General features: G+C 49.5%; 1 protein-coding gene across 4 annotated transcripts in view; it reads right to left on the reverse strand.

The window, feature by feature from the left end:
- Positions 1–1,067: 1,067 nt before the first annotated feature.
- Positions 1,068–13,124, reverse strand: part of LOC106000902 (cytochrome P450 2B4) — a 21,647-nt gene continuing 9,590 nt past the window's right edge. The window contains exons 2-9 of one of the 4 annotated variants that reach the window (XM_013036118.1): positions 10,036–10,198; positions 9,756–9,905; positions 8,714–8,874; positions 7,605–7,781; positions 5,661–5,802; positions 4,515–4,702; positions 3,133–3,274; positions 1,068–1,549 (exon numbers count right to left, since the gene is read on the reverse strand). In XM_013036118.1, coding sequence (XP_012891572.1) covers positions 1,368–1,549; positions 3,133–3,274; positions 4,515–4,702; positions 5,661–5,802; positions 7,605–7,781; positions 8,714–8,874; positions 9,756–9,905; positions 10,036–10,198 — 1,305 coding nt within the window. In that variant the 3' untranslated portion in view covers positions 1,068–1,367. The remainder of the gene's footprint in view (positions 1,550–3,132; positions 3,275–4,514; positions 4,703–5,660; positions 5,803–7,604; positions 7,782–8,713; positions 8,875–9,755; positions 9,906–10,035; positions 10,199–13,124) is intronic. The other 3 variants (XM_013036117.1, XM_013036116.1, XM_013036119.1) reach the window with 3 other exon arrangements.

Genomic DNA, 13,124 nt, shown 5'->3' on the forward strand with positions numbered 1-13,124 from the left:
CACCCCCAAAATAGGAAGGGAAACAATGCTATTGAAGTCATTTTATGAAGCCAGGATGAGACCCTAAAACTAAAACCTGGAAAAGATGTCACACACAAAAAAAAGAGAAAATTGTAGCTCAATTTCCTTACTGAGTATACACACAAAAATTCACAAAAAAAAGCCAGGCATCAGTGACTCATGCCTAGCTACTCAGGAGGCTGAGATCTAAGGATTATATTTCACATCTAGCCAGGATAGGAAAGTCTAGGAGACTCTCTCCAACAACAACAAAAAACTAGAAGTGAAGCAATGGCTCAAGTGATAGAATGCTAGCCTTGAGCAAAAGTGAGACTGAATACAAGCCCTAGTACTGGCACAAAAAAATAGATAAATAAATGAATGGATGCATGGATAGAGCAATAGATGAGGGAACATAAAGACAGAGCGAGATGGCTACATAGAGATAGATAGATGGATAGATAGGCATAGATGATGGATAGATGGATGATAGATGGATAGGTAGATGGTGGATGGATGACTACAGGTAGACAGACAAGATAGATAGATAGATAGATAGATAGATAGATAGATAGATAGATAGATAGATAGATAGATAGATAGATAGATAGAAAGAAAGAAATAGTAGGTACTCCAAGGTGCCAATATAAGAATTTAACCACTCAAGGGTATGGGCTAAGGAAATGATTGTTCAGAGAGAAGTAGGGGAAAATGGTGAGAATGCAGGTGACAGGGCTTGGGAAGGTGGCTCAGTGGTAAAGTGCTTGCGTAGCATGCCTGAAGCCCTGGGTTCCATTCCTCAGTACCATATGCACAGAAAAAGCCGGAAGTGGCCCTGTGGCTTAAGTGGTAGAGTTTTAGCCTTGAGCAAGAGAAGCTCAGGGACAGTGCCCAGGCCCTGAGTTCAAGCCCCAGGACTGGCCAAAAAAAAAAAATGCAGGTGGCTGAGGGTTATGGCTTTGGGTGACTGTGATCTCTTTCATGGTGGAGGAACATGGAGATTATCATGTGGAATAAAGGCAGCAGACACAGGAGATCACACTGTGTTTGAGTCTATTTATTTGGACACCAGTCCGATTGGCCGGTGTGAGGGCTGGGGGAGGGAGGAGGGAAGGCAGGAACGAATGAGGAGGCATGGCTTTACTGGGTTCAGAGGCAGGAGGAACAGCCAAAGGTGTTGAATGAGGTGAACAATGTTAAAGGGCACGTTGGAAAGCAGTGCATTTTGCATGCTGCACATCCTACTTGCGATCTACATGGAGGGTGAGGGGTGGCCTCTGGAGCCACACAGGAACCCGGCCCCTCCGTTCACAGGTGGGGGACATTTCATGACCTCAAATCCTCTGAGCCCTCTTCTGCCAGCCCGTTCAGAGGGGCAGGAAGCGCAGCTGGTAGGTGGGGGGCACTCTGCCCACGCCACTCTCACGGGGGGAGAGGTCAATGTCCTTCGGAGCCACGGGACTGGCCAAGGAGAAGTGCTGAAGGATGGTGGTAAAGAAGAGGAATAATTCACTCCGGGCGATTCCTTCACCGAGACAGATGCGCTTCCCTGTGGGCACAGAAGAGCAGCCTGTGGGTGCTGGGACAGGGCAGAGTCTTGGCCTGGCCTCATCCTTACACCCAGATGCCTGTGTCCTTCAGATGGAATGAACTATAAACCGGAGATTAGGGGTACACCTTTTTTGGGGGGTCCTGGTCCTTCTGACGCTGGGAGGAGAAGTTGAGGTGGGTGTCCTGTGCGCATTTCTCTACTTCTTTTGTGCCCACCCTGGGATTTGAACTCAGAGCCTAGGCACTGTGCCTCAGCAGTTCTCACTCAAGGCTGGTGCTCTACCATTTGAGTCACAGCTCCACCTCTGGCTTTTTTTGGTGGCTCATTGGAGAAGAGTTTCACAGACTGGTCTGCCTGGGCTGGATCTGAACTGTGATCCTCAGATCTCAGCCTCTTGAGGAGCAAGGACGACAGGCGTGAACCTCTGGTACCCGGCCCACGTTCATTTCATTGTCCATTTTGTTACATTTCTAAAGGGGTCAGTGGTCCATAGGAGATAAAGACACATTTGTAGGTGAAGTGGGCAGATGTGAGGGTCTACATATAATATACATTTCTGAGTTAACATTGTGTGTGTGTGTGTGTGTGTGTGTGTCCCAGGGCTTGAACTCAAGGCCTGGGTGCTGTGTCTGAGCTTTTGTGCTCAAGGCTGGTACTTCTGGCTTTGTTTTTTTTTGGGGGGGGGAGTTTATTGAAGATAAGAGTCTCAAGGACTTTCCTGCCCAAGCTGGCCTTGAATCGTGATCCTCATATCTCAGCCTCCTGAGTAGCTGGGCTTACAGGTGAATGCACCGACACCCAGCTGAAAAGTAGGTTTTATAGACTGTTAGCTCAACATTGGTTCCCATGAGGAATCCTAATGTGGGTGGGGTGGGTGGGGAATCATGCCTGCGTGGGCAAGGGTCCAACATCCTTTGGCACCTATAGAATGGAAGAGGCAGGTGGTGGGGAGGGCTCAGGCAGGCCCTTCCCCAGGAACTGGTTCTGGGACTGGCTTTTCTCCCTTCTTTTTTCCTTGAGGCTATTTGTACACCCTTGATATATCCTTGGCTCTAACAATTTGTTAGTTCCGTCTATCTATCTGCAGGAGGGAGCCTCTGTTTTTCTTTTTGTTGTTGTGATCCTTGGTGGTGGTGGTAGTGGTGGTGATGGTGATAGTGTGTATGTACCAGACCTGGCACTTGAACTCAAGGCCTGGCCACTGTCCCTGATCTTTTTTCTTCATGCTAGTGCTCTACAACTTGAGCCACAGCTCCACTTCTGGCTTCTGGCTGGTTCATTGGAGATAAGAGTCTCAAGGATTTTCCTACCCTGGCTGGCTTTGAACTGTGATCCTCAGATCTCAGCTTCCTGAGTAGCTAGGGTGACTGGTGCCTGGCCCCAAGATGTGTCTTTAGGACATAATCTAACCTCTCAAGTCCCCTCACCAGCTTGTAGTGCAGACAGAATGGGGATGGTTCAGACTAAGCAGCTAGAATATGCTATATGCTCAATAAACAAGCACCTGCTGTTGCCTGTCTCAGGAAGAGGGTGGAGCCTGCCCTCTGGTGTCCGGGAAAGGAATGGAGGATTCCACTTACCAATGGAAAAAGGCATGAAGGCATCATTCTTCTTCAGCGCCCCGTTGGCATCCAGAAAGTGGTCAGGGTTGAACTCATCTGGCTTTGCAAAGTAGTGTGGGTCATGGAGAGCAGAACTCAGGATGGGGTAGACTTCAGTGTTCTGGAAAAGGTTACAAGATCAAAGATATTGCTCTTTCTGGGACTGGACTGGAGGTGTGGTTTTGGCTGTACAGCACCTGCCTAGCCAGCCTAAAACCAAAACCAAGTTCAAACGCCAGTAGCATCAAATATAATTAAGTTTAACAAGGAAAAATGGGACTGTGTTGGGAAAAAAGTAGCAACAGGTTGAGATAGAAGGTTAAGGACAGAAGAGGTAACCTGGGCACCTGTAGTTCAAACCCTTATTCCTAGCTACTCAGGAGGCTGAGATCTAGAGGATCTCAGTTTGAAGCCAGTCCAGACAGGCAACTCCATGAAACTCTTATCTTCTGTGGTTCAAGTGGTAGAGCACCAGCCTTGAACATAAAAGCTCAGGAGCAGCTCCCAGGCACTGAGTTCAAGATGAAGAAAAAGGAGGAGGAGACAGAGGAGGAGGAGAAGAAGGGAAGGGGAAGGAGAAAAGGAAGGAGAAGGAGGAGAATAAGAAGAATGAATGGGGGGAGAAGATGGAAGAGAAAGAAGAGGAGGAAGAGGAAGAGAAGGACAGGAAAAAGAAGGGTAAAGAGAAGACAAAGGAGGAAGAAGAGGAGAAAAAGAAAGAGGAGGACGAGGAAAGAGGAGAAGGAGGAGGAGAAAAAGAAAGAGGAGGAAGAGGAAAGAGGAGGAGGAGGAGGAAGGGGAGAAGGAGAAAAAAGGAGGAGGAAGAGGAGGAGGAGGAAGAAGAGGAGGAAGAGGAGGAGGAGGAGGAGGACAAAAAGACAGAGAGGGAGAGGAGGAGGAGATGGGGGTGGGTTCCAGTGGCTCACACTTGTAATCCTAGATACTCAGGAGGCTGAGATCTAAGGATTATGGTTCAAGGCCATCCCAGGAAGAAAAGTTCCTGTGAGATTCTTACCTCCAGTGAACCAGAAAACTGGAAGTGGAGCTCTGGCTCAAAGTGGTAAAGTCGGGCTGGGAAGGTGGCTCAGTGGTAGAGTGCTTGCCTTGCATGCATGAGGCCCTGGGTTGGATTCCTCAACACCACATAAGCAGAAAAAAGCCAGAAGTGGCGCTGTGGCTCAAGTGGTAGGGTGCTAGCCTTGAGCAAAGAAGCTCAGGGACAGTGCCCAGGCCCTGAGTTCAAGACCCATGACTGACAAAATGAGGAGAAGGAGGAGGAGGAGGAGGCGGCGGTGGCAGGGGAGGAGGAGGAGGAGGAGAAAGGGAAAGGAATTGGAGGGGAGGGGCCCAGCCTGCCTCACCTTGGGGATGATGTACCCTCGGAACTCAGTGTCTTTGGTGACCACATGAGGCAGCCCGATAGGGAGGAGGTCAGAGAACCTCTGGATCTCGTGGATGACAGCGTCGGTGTAGGGCATTTTGGTGCGGTCATCGAGGGCTGGCGGGCGGTGAAGGCCAACGACCTCCTTGATTTCCTTTTGGACTCTCTCTGCACAGACAAGGGGGACAGTGAGCCGCACCTCGTGGAGACACTGCAGCGAGGACACTGTTTCCCGAGTGTTCATGACGTCATGACAACCTGCAGCGAGTAGCTCCGTGATCGCTGCCCTCAGCACAGTCCTCTAGGGGACAGGGCAGGGGGAGACACAGCAAGAATTCACAGCATGTCACAACATAAAAGTGCAAGCCCTTGGGTACCTCATAGATGAGTCAGTGAGTAGACGGGTGAATTAATTAATGGATGAGTGAATTAATTAATCAATCAATGAGCAGATGGATGGGAGTGGATGGATGGATGGGTGAGTGAATGGAGGGTTGGGTGGATGGATGGATGGGTGAGTGAATAGATGAGTAGATGAATGGATGAGTGGATGGATGAGTAGATGCATGGGTTGATGACTAGATGAGTGAATAGGTAAGTAGATAAGTAGACTAGATAGATGGGTGGATGGATGGATGGATGGATGGATGGATAAATGCATAGATGGATGGATAATGAATGTTGTGGGTAGACAGATGGATATCTGGATTGGTAAATGGATAGATGCATAGACAGATTGATGGATGGATGGATGGATGGATAGATAAATGGGTGGCTTGTTGTATTGGTATATGGATGGAAGGAATGGTAGATAGATCAATGAATGGGTGGATAGATGTATGCATACAAGGATGGATGGACAGATAGGTAGATGGATGTATGTAGGCATGGGTGGATGAACCAGTAGATAGATGGACAGATGGGTAGCTCAATCTTTAAACAATGGGACAAAGGAGTGGAAGAAGGAATCAACAATTCTTTCTTTGCCCACCAGAGGACAGGCTTAGTTAAAAGGTCGTCCACAGCCTGCAGAGATGCTGGAATAAGAGGCCAGCACCTCTCCCATGCCTTGCCCACCTCTGCAGGGCACAGAGGCTCCGCAGGCCTCGCCGATCGGCTGCCTTACCTGCAATGTGGGGGAACTTCATCAAGATGAGGAAGCCGTAGCGCAGGGTGGTGCTGCTGGTCTCGGTGCCCGCAAAGAAGAGTGAGAGCAAGGTGAGGATGAGATTCCGGTCGGTGAACTCGGTATGGGGAGTGGATTTCTCCTGGGTTAGAGGAAGGGGGGATGAGGGAGTTTGGGGAGATGGGGACTGCAAATGGGGGAAGGTGCACAGAGTCTCTGGGAGCCCTCTCTGTTGGGGGGGGGCTCATGCTATTTCACCCACTTTGCATTCCTTTGTTCTGACCACATTGAACCATTTAATTCTGTCTCTGGCTCTCATCCCTCCATCTCATGCTCTCCTGTTCTTTAGTATGCTTCTCACGGATATATATTTGTAAGAAGCATATAGAGGTGATGGACGGCGGGGCGGGGGGTACATCTCTTTTTCTTTCCTTTTCTTTTCTTTTTTTTTTGTCAGTCATGGGGCTTGAACTCTGGGCCTGGGCACTGTCCCTGAGCTTTCCAGCTCAAGGCAAGTGCACTGCCACTTGAGCCACAGCGCCATTTCCCACTTTCAGATGGTTAATTGGAGATAAGAGTCTCAGACTTCCCTGCCCAGGCTGGCTTTGAACTGTGATCCTCAGATCTCAGTCTCCTGAGTACCTAGGATTACAGGCGTGAGCCACCAGGCCTAGCTAGTGCCTTTCTTTCTCTTTCTTTCTTTCTTCTTTCCTTCCTTCCTTCCTTTCCTTCCTTCCTTCTTTCTTTCTTTCTCTCTTTCTTTTTGTCAGTCATGGGGCCTGAACTCTGGACCTGGGCTCTGTCCCTCAACTTTACCACTCAAGGCTACCGCTCTACCACTTGAGCCACAGTGCCACTTCTCACTTTTTCTGCTTATGTGGTACTGAGGAATGGAACCCAAGGCTTCATATATGCTAGGCAACCACTCTACCACTAAGCCACATTCCCAGCCCAATGACTACATTTCTTTTTAAACACTGTTACCCCCTCCCTCATTTTCTCCTGCTTACTCCTCCCTACACCCCTTTCTGTTTCTCACTTTTTGTCTCCCATTCTCTTTCTGCATCTGTGGGTCTTTTTACATGGTTGTTTTTTGTTTGTTTGTTTGTTTGGTCCAGTCGTGCGGCCTGAGCTCTGGGCCTGGGCGCTGTCTCTTGGCTCTTCAGCTCAAGGCTAGTGCTCTACCACTTGAGCCACAGTGCTACTTCTGGCTTTTTTTTCTGCTTATGTGGTGCTAAGGAATCGAACCCAGCGCCTCATGCATGCAAGGCAAGCACTCTACCACTGAGCCACCTTCCCAGCCCGGTTGTTGGTTTTTTTTTTTTTTTTGCCTTACCATGCACATCTTCCTCTGACAGTCCTCTTCTCTGGATGGATGGATGGATGGATGGATGGATGGATGGATGGATGGATGGATGGATGGATGGATGGATGGATAGATGGGTGGGTGGATGGATAGATGGATGGATGGATGGATGGATGGATGGATGGATGGATGGGTGGGTGGATGGATGGATGGATGGATGGGTGGGTGGATAGGTGGATAAGTGAATGAATGGGTGGAGGGTGGGTAAGTGGGTGGATGATGGATATGAGTGAATAGATGGATATTGTTTAGAGGAATGGATGGGCATGGGTGGATGCATTGATGGATAAAAGAGTGGTTGGGTAGATAAATGGATGGGAGGTTAATGTGTGGGTAAGTGAATGGATGGAGAAAGTGGAAGATGGATGGTGAATGAGTAGATGGGTGTTGGGTAGATGGATGATAGATAGTGGGTGGAGGCCTTGGTGGATGGATGGGTGGATGGGTGGATAATGGATGTCTGGATTGATCCTTCTGTCCCTTCCTTATCATCCTATCTCTGTCCTCTCCACTCTCTGCTCTTCCTCTCCTCCATTTCCTTTCCTCTCTAGCTGCCACCCTTTTCCCGTGGCGCCTACTTTGTCCATGCGCAGGAGGTAGGTGTCGATGAAGTCTCTCGGCATGCTGGGGTCCAGGGTTGCCCGGTGCCATTCCACACGCTGGGCAATGAATGCGTTGACCTCCTGCAGGTTTTTGTAGATCTCTCTGTGCTTCCCAGGGAAGTGCTTCATGACACTGGAGAAAAGCTCAAACACCTGCCGGATGCAGGGGCCAGAAGATCCGGGGCGGGGTCAGGGAGGGGCGCTTCATGTGGAACCCTCACTCTTCCCTTCCCTCCCTTTCTCTCTCTCTCTCTCTCACACACACACACACACACACTTCCACATTGTCTTGCACAAGTTACCTCTATTCTGTCTTGTCTTCTTATTCTTAACTCTTCCTATCTCATATCTCTTCTTTTCTTTCCACCTTCCTTTCTTCCTTTCTTCCTTTCTCTTTTTTTCCTTCCTTACTTCCTTTCTTCCTTCCTTTCCACCTTCCTTCTTTTCTTCCTTCTTTTCCACCTTCTTCCCTTCCTTCCTTCCTACCTCCTTTCCTTCTTTTCTTTCCTCCCTTCTTCTTTCCTCTCTGTCTCCCTTCCTTCTTTCCTTCCTTTCCACCTTCCCTTCTTCCTTCCTTCTCCCTGCCTTTCTTCCTTCCTTCTTTCCTCCCTCTTTTTCTTTCTTCCTTCTTTCCTTCCTCCCACCCTCCATTCCTTCCTTTCTACCGTCCTTTCCTTTGTTCTTTTCCTTCCTTCCTCCCTCCCTCACTTTCTTCTTTCTTTCCTTTCTTCATTTTTTTCTTCCTTCTTTTCCTCCTTTCTTCTTTCCTTTCTTTTCTCCCTCCTTCCTTCCTTCCCCTTCCTTTTCCTTCCTTCCTCCCTCTCTCCCTCCTTTTCTTTCTTTCTTTCTTCATTTCTTTCTCTTCCTTCCTTCCTCCTTTCCTTTCTTTCTTTACCTCTCTCTCTCTCTCTCTCTCTCTCTCTCTCTGTTTACCATCTCTCCCTAAATCCAGATCTCAGCCTCCCTGTCTCCCCCTGTGGTTTCTGCCCCTCTTCCATTCCTTTTGAGCCTCCAAAACACAGCCTCTTTTTCCCTTCCACCCTGTGCGGGCCCCTCTACCCCCTTCTCTCCCCTCCCCTCCACACCTGGCTGTAGAAGGAGCTGATGAGCGCAAAGCTCTGATAGAACATGTCCAGGAGATGCAGGAAGTTGCGATCTTTGTAGTCAAATCGTTCTCCAAAGACAATGGAACAGATGATGTTGGCCGTGATGGACTGGAAGATGAAGGTGGGGTCCACAAGTTCCCCTGGGAGGAGGAGAAGGGGCACAGGAGACTGGGGATCTGTTTCCCCCTTTTTCTTTCACTGTCCTGCATTGCTCAGTACTGAACAACTAAAAGAATCTGCCAGGTGCTGGTGACTCATGCCTGTAATCCTAGCTACTCAGGAAGCTGAGATCTGAGGATTGCAGTTCAAAGCCAGCCTGGGCAGGAAAGTCCATGAGACTCTTATCTCCAATAAACCACCAGAAAACCAAAGTGGTGCTGTGGCTCAAGTGGTGGAGCGCTCATCCTGATCTGAAGAGCTGAGTGGCAGCGCCAAGGCCCAGAGATCAAGCCTCACAACTGGCAAAAAAAATCTCTGTCTCTCCTTCCTTGTGTCTCTGTCTGTGGTTCTGTGTGTGTGTGTGTGTGTGTGTGTGTGTGTGTGTGTGTGCGTGTGTCAGTACTAGGCTTGAACTCAAGGACTCTCACCACCCCTTGGCTTTCTTGCTCACAGCTGGAGCTCTATCACCTGAACTATACCTTCATCCCTGCTTTTTTGTCTGTCACAGGGCTGGAACTCAGGCCTGGACACTGTGCTTGAGCTTTCTTGCGTAAGCTAGTGCTCTACCACTTGAGCCACAGGGCCGCTTCTGGTTTTCTGGTGGTTCGTTGGAGATAAGAGTCTCACAGACTTTCCTGATAGGTCTGGCTTTGAACCTGGGTGACAGGGCATGAGCCATTGGTGCCCAGCTCTGGAGTTATTCTTGAACATTATCATCAATTATCAATAATCATGCCTCTTTCCCTGGGTGTCTGTCTCTCACTCCCGTCTTCATCCTTAGCTCTCTGCTCACATGGACAGCTCTGTCTCTCAATTGCTCCCCCCCCAGCCCATCCCCCTCCTCCCTGAGCCTGGGCCTCACCATTGGTTTTCCGCAGCTGCTCCACCAAACACTGCGCCTCCTCCTGGATCCGCTCCTCCACGCTCCGCTTCCCCATCCCAAAATCCCTCATGGTGGCCAGAGAGAACCGCCGAAGGGCCTTCCAGCGCTCCCCGTTGGCAAATACCATACCTGCCCAGGCAGGGAGAAGGGGGAGGGGGCATGGGGTCATGGAGGCAGAAGTTACAGGAGGAAGATCCAAGGAGACCAGGTCCTCCTCTCCCCCTTCCCCCCTTCTCCCCTCCATCCTGCAGGCCCTCACCATAGCCCTGGAAGATTGGCTCCACAGTAGCAACAGTCCCTCGGCCAGAGAAGGCCTCAGCCTGGTCCACCAGGGCCTCCCGGATGGTGTCCGTCCCACACAGCATGACCACCGGCCTTGATCCCAGATACACGGTGAACACATCCCCATACCGTTCTCGAAGCTGCCAAGGCAAGAGTTGCTGCTAGCTCCTTATGAGATGCAGCTCCATTAGATGCAGCCGGCCCCCTGGCTGATGGCTCAGGCCTGTAATCCCAGCTACTCAGGAGGCTGAGATCTGAGGTTCAAAGCCAGTCTACCAGGAAAAGTCCATGAGACTCTTAGCTCTAATGAACCACCAGAAAACCAGAAATGGAGCTGTGGCTCAAAGTAGTAGAGTGCTAGCTTTGAGCACAAACGCTTAGGGACACAGCCCGGGCCCTGAGTTCAGGTCCCATGTCTGACAACAGAGAAAAAGTAGTGATAATAACTAAAGCAAGAAAGGGCTAGAGGTGAGGCCCAAGTGGTAGAGTTTCCTGCACAGAAAAGCATTAGGCTCTTGAGTTTCATTTTTCCTTTTTCCTTCTTTTTCTTTCTTTCTTTTTTTTTTTTTTTTTTGGTCAGTCATGGAGCTTGAACTCTGGGCCTGGGCGCTGTCCCTCAGCTCTTCAGCTCAAGGCAAGCGCTCTACCAATTGAGCCACAACGCCACTTCCAGTTTTCTAGTGGTTTATTGGAGATAAGAGTCTCATAGACTTTTCTGCCCAGGCTGGCTTTGAACCATGATCCTCAGATCTCAGCCTCCTGAGTAGCTAGGATTACAGGCGTGAGCCACCAGCACCCGGCTGAGGCTCTTGAGTGTCAAACTCTAGTACCACCAAATAATAAATATAAAAAATAAATGTAAGATGTAAGTAACTATAAGATAGGCAGTGATTGATCCCTCTGGTGGAATGCTACACAGCCATGAAAAGGATCAGTCTACCGCTATCCCTGACAACAGGGACGAAACTCGAAGAGAGAATGTGGGGTGAAAGCAGAGAGACACAAAAGCCAGATTTGGTTTGTCTTTTGGTGCTATTTACAGGAAGTTCCCACCCAGGTGCAACCAATGCCCCGCAGCAGGATAATGACTAGAATGTGGGAGGTGGCAGGTGATCCCGGAGCGGGCTCTGGTCTTACTTGGTCTTTGTGTTCGGTTACAATCTCATCAAGCTGTGCACTCTTCAGGGTTATGGTCAACTTCAGGCTTGACTCAAATAATCATAGCAATAAGACAGTTGTGGTAGCACATATCTGTAATCCCAAGAAGCTAACTCAAGAAACTAATTCCTGGTTGGACCTTTACTTTTCCCAGTGTAGTTTTGTGTTAGGCCTTCGGTTCCTGGTGCCTGTAGTCACTTCTGCAGCTCAAACACTGGGTGGCGCTCTGCATCTGGATTTTCACCAATTCTGTGTGTGTGTGTGTGTGTGTGTGTGTGTGTGTGTGTGTGTGTGTGTGTGTGTGTCCCAGACCTGGGGCTTGAACTCAGGGTAGGGACACTGTCCCTGAACTTTTATCCTCCAGGCTGGTGCTCTACCACTTGAGCCACAGCTCCACTTCCAGCTTTTTGGTAGTTTGTTGGAGATGAGACTGAGAGTCTCACAGTCATTCCTGCCTGCGTTGGCTTTGAACTGCGATCCTCTAGATCTCAGCCTCCTGAGTAGTGGGATGACAGGCGTGAGCCACTGGCATTCGACTGGTTTTCCCCAACATTTCAACCACTGTGTGTCAATTTTAGGAGAATGCCCACCTTCTCTACATGGCCACGATGTGCAAAACTCGTTTTGCTTATCAAGTTCAATTCATATGATTCATGGGTTGTGTTGTTGATACCATTGGGGTTTTGTTGCTGTGTTGCTTTTATGCCTCCACAGGAAAACATGCAGCTGTTCTGATCATCTTATTCCACCCCCAGAAACCCAAAATCCATGTCCTTGCTACATGGAAGATGCATTCCTGCCCTCCCACGAGCCTGACTCATTCCAGCATCAACACAAATACCTGAAAGTCCAGAGTGTTCGCTGGGTGCCGGCAGCTCACATCTGTCATCCCAGCTACTCAGGAGACTGAGATCTGGAGGATGGAGGTTCAAAGCCAGCCTGAGCTTGGAACGATCATCTGGCAAAAGCCATTGTTAGTTATAAACCTCTTGACTTTGCCAAGTTCTCAGCCTCGAGCGTTTTGTGATATCAACAGGAAACAAAGACACCTGCGAGACACCGTCTTGCCCACCCTCTGAGGCCACTCTGCTGCTTCCATGACCTTTGGCATTGGCTAGGCCAAGTTCTTGCTCTACCATCACCATTGAATGGCTGCCTCATCACCATGGGTGGACAGAAACCCACTCTTCCATGCACCTCAGCCTTCTCGGGATCAGCTCCTCCAGAATGGCTTCTTCTTCGGGATCATCCTCGCCCCCTCATCCAGTTTTCGAGGCTCTGTTCAAGTTCCATCTCTCTCTTTTTTGTAATCAGTCATAGGGCTCGAACTTGGGGCCAGGGCGCTGTCCATCAGTTCTTTTGCTCATGGCTAGTGCTCTACCAATTTGAGCCGCAGCACCGCTTCTGGTTTTCTGGTGGTCCACCATCTCGTGGACTTTCCTGGCCAGACTGGCTTTGAACTGTGATCCTGTAAATCTCAGCCTCCTGAGTAGCTAGGATGACCGACACCTAGCTTTCAGAAACCCTCTGCATCTTCATGTTCTAGTAGCAGGGTGTTTGTTCTCTTGGCCTCTCTGATAAGCACAAAACTACATGTTTAAAACACTGGAGGAGCCAAGCCTGGTGACACACTCCTGTAATCCCAGCGCTCAGGAGGCCAAAACAGGAGCAATGGGAGCTCAAGGCTAACCCTGTTTCCTTAAAAGTATAAATAAATCAAATAAAGATATAACTCCAAATCTCAGGAGTAGAGCACTTGCCTGGCATGCGCTCTACAAAAAGAATACAATGGAATGGAATGGCTCTTCTGGGCTCTGTTCTGTGCTGGCCCCGCTCATCAGCTCATCAGGTTAATTTGGACAGGCAGTAGACCCGCCCCTTCCCCCGCCCTCCACTGACCTCCCTTTA

This window comes from Dipodomys ordii, unplaced genomic scaffold, assembly GCF_000151885.1.
Source record: "Dipodomys ordii isolate 6190 unplaced genomic scaffold, Dord_2.0 Scaffold249, whole genome shotgun sequence".
In the NCBI taxonomy this organism is placed as follows: Eukaryota; Metazoa; Chordata; class Mammalia; order Rodentia; family Heteromyidae; genus Dipodomys; species Dipodomys ordii.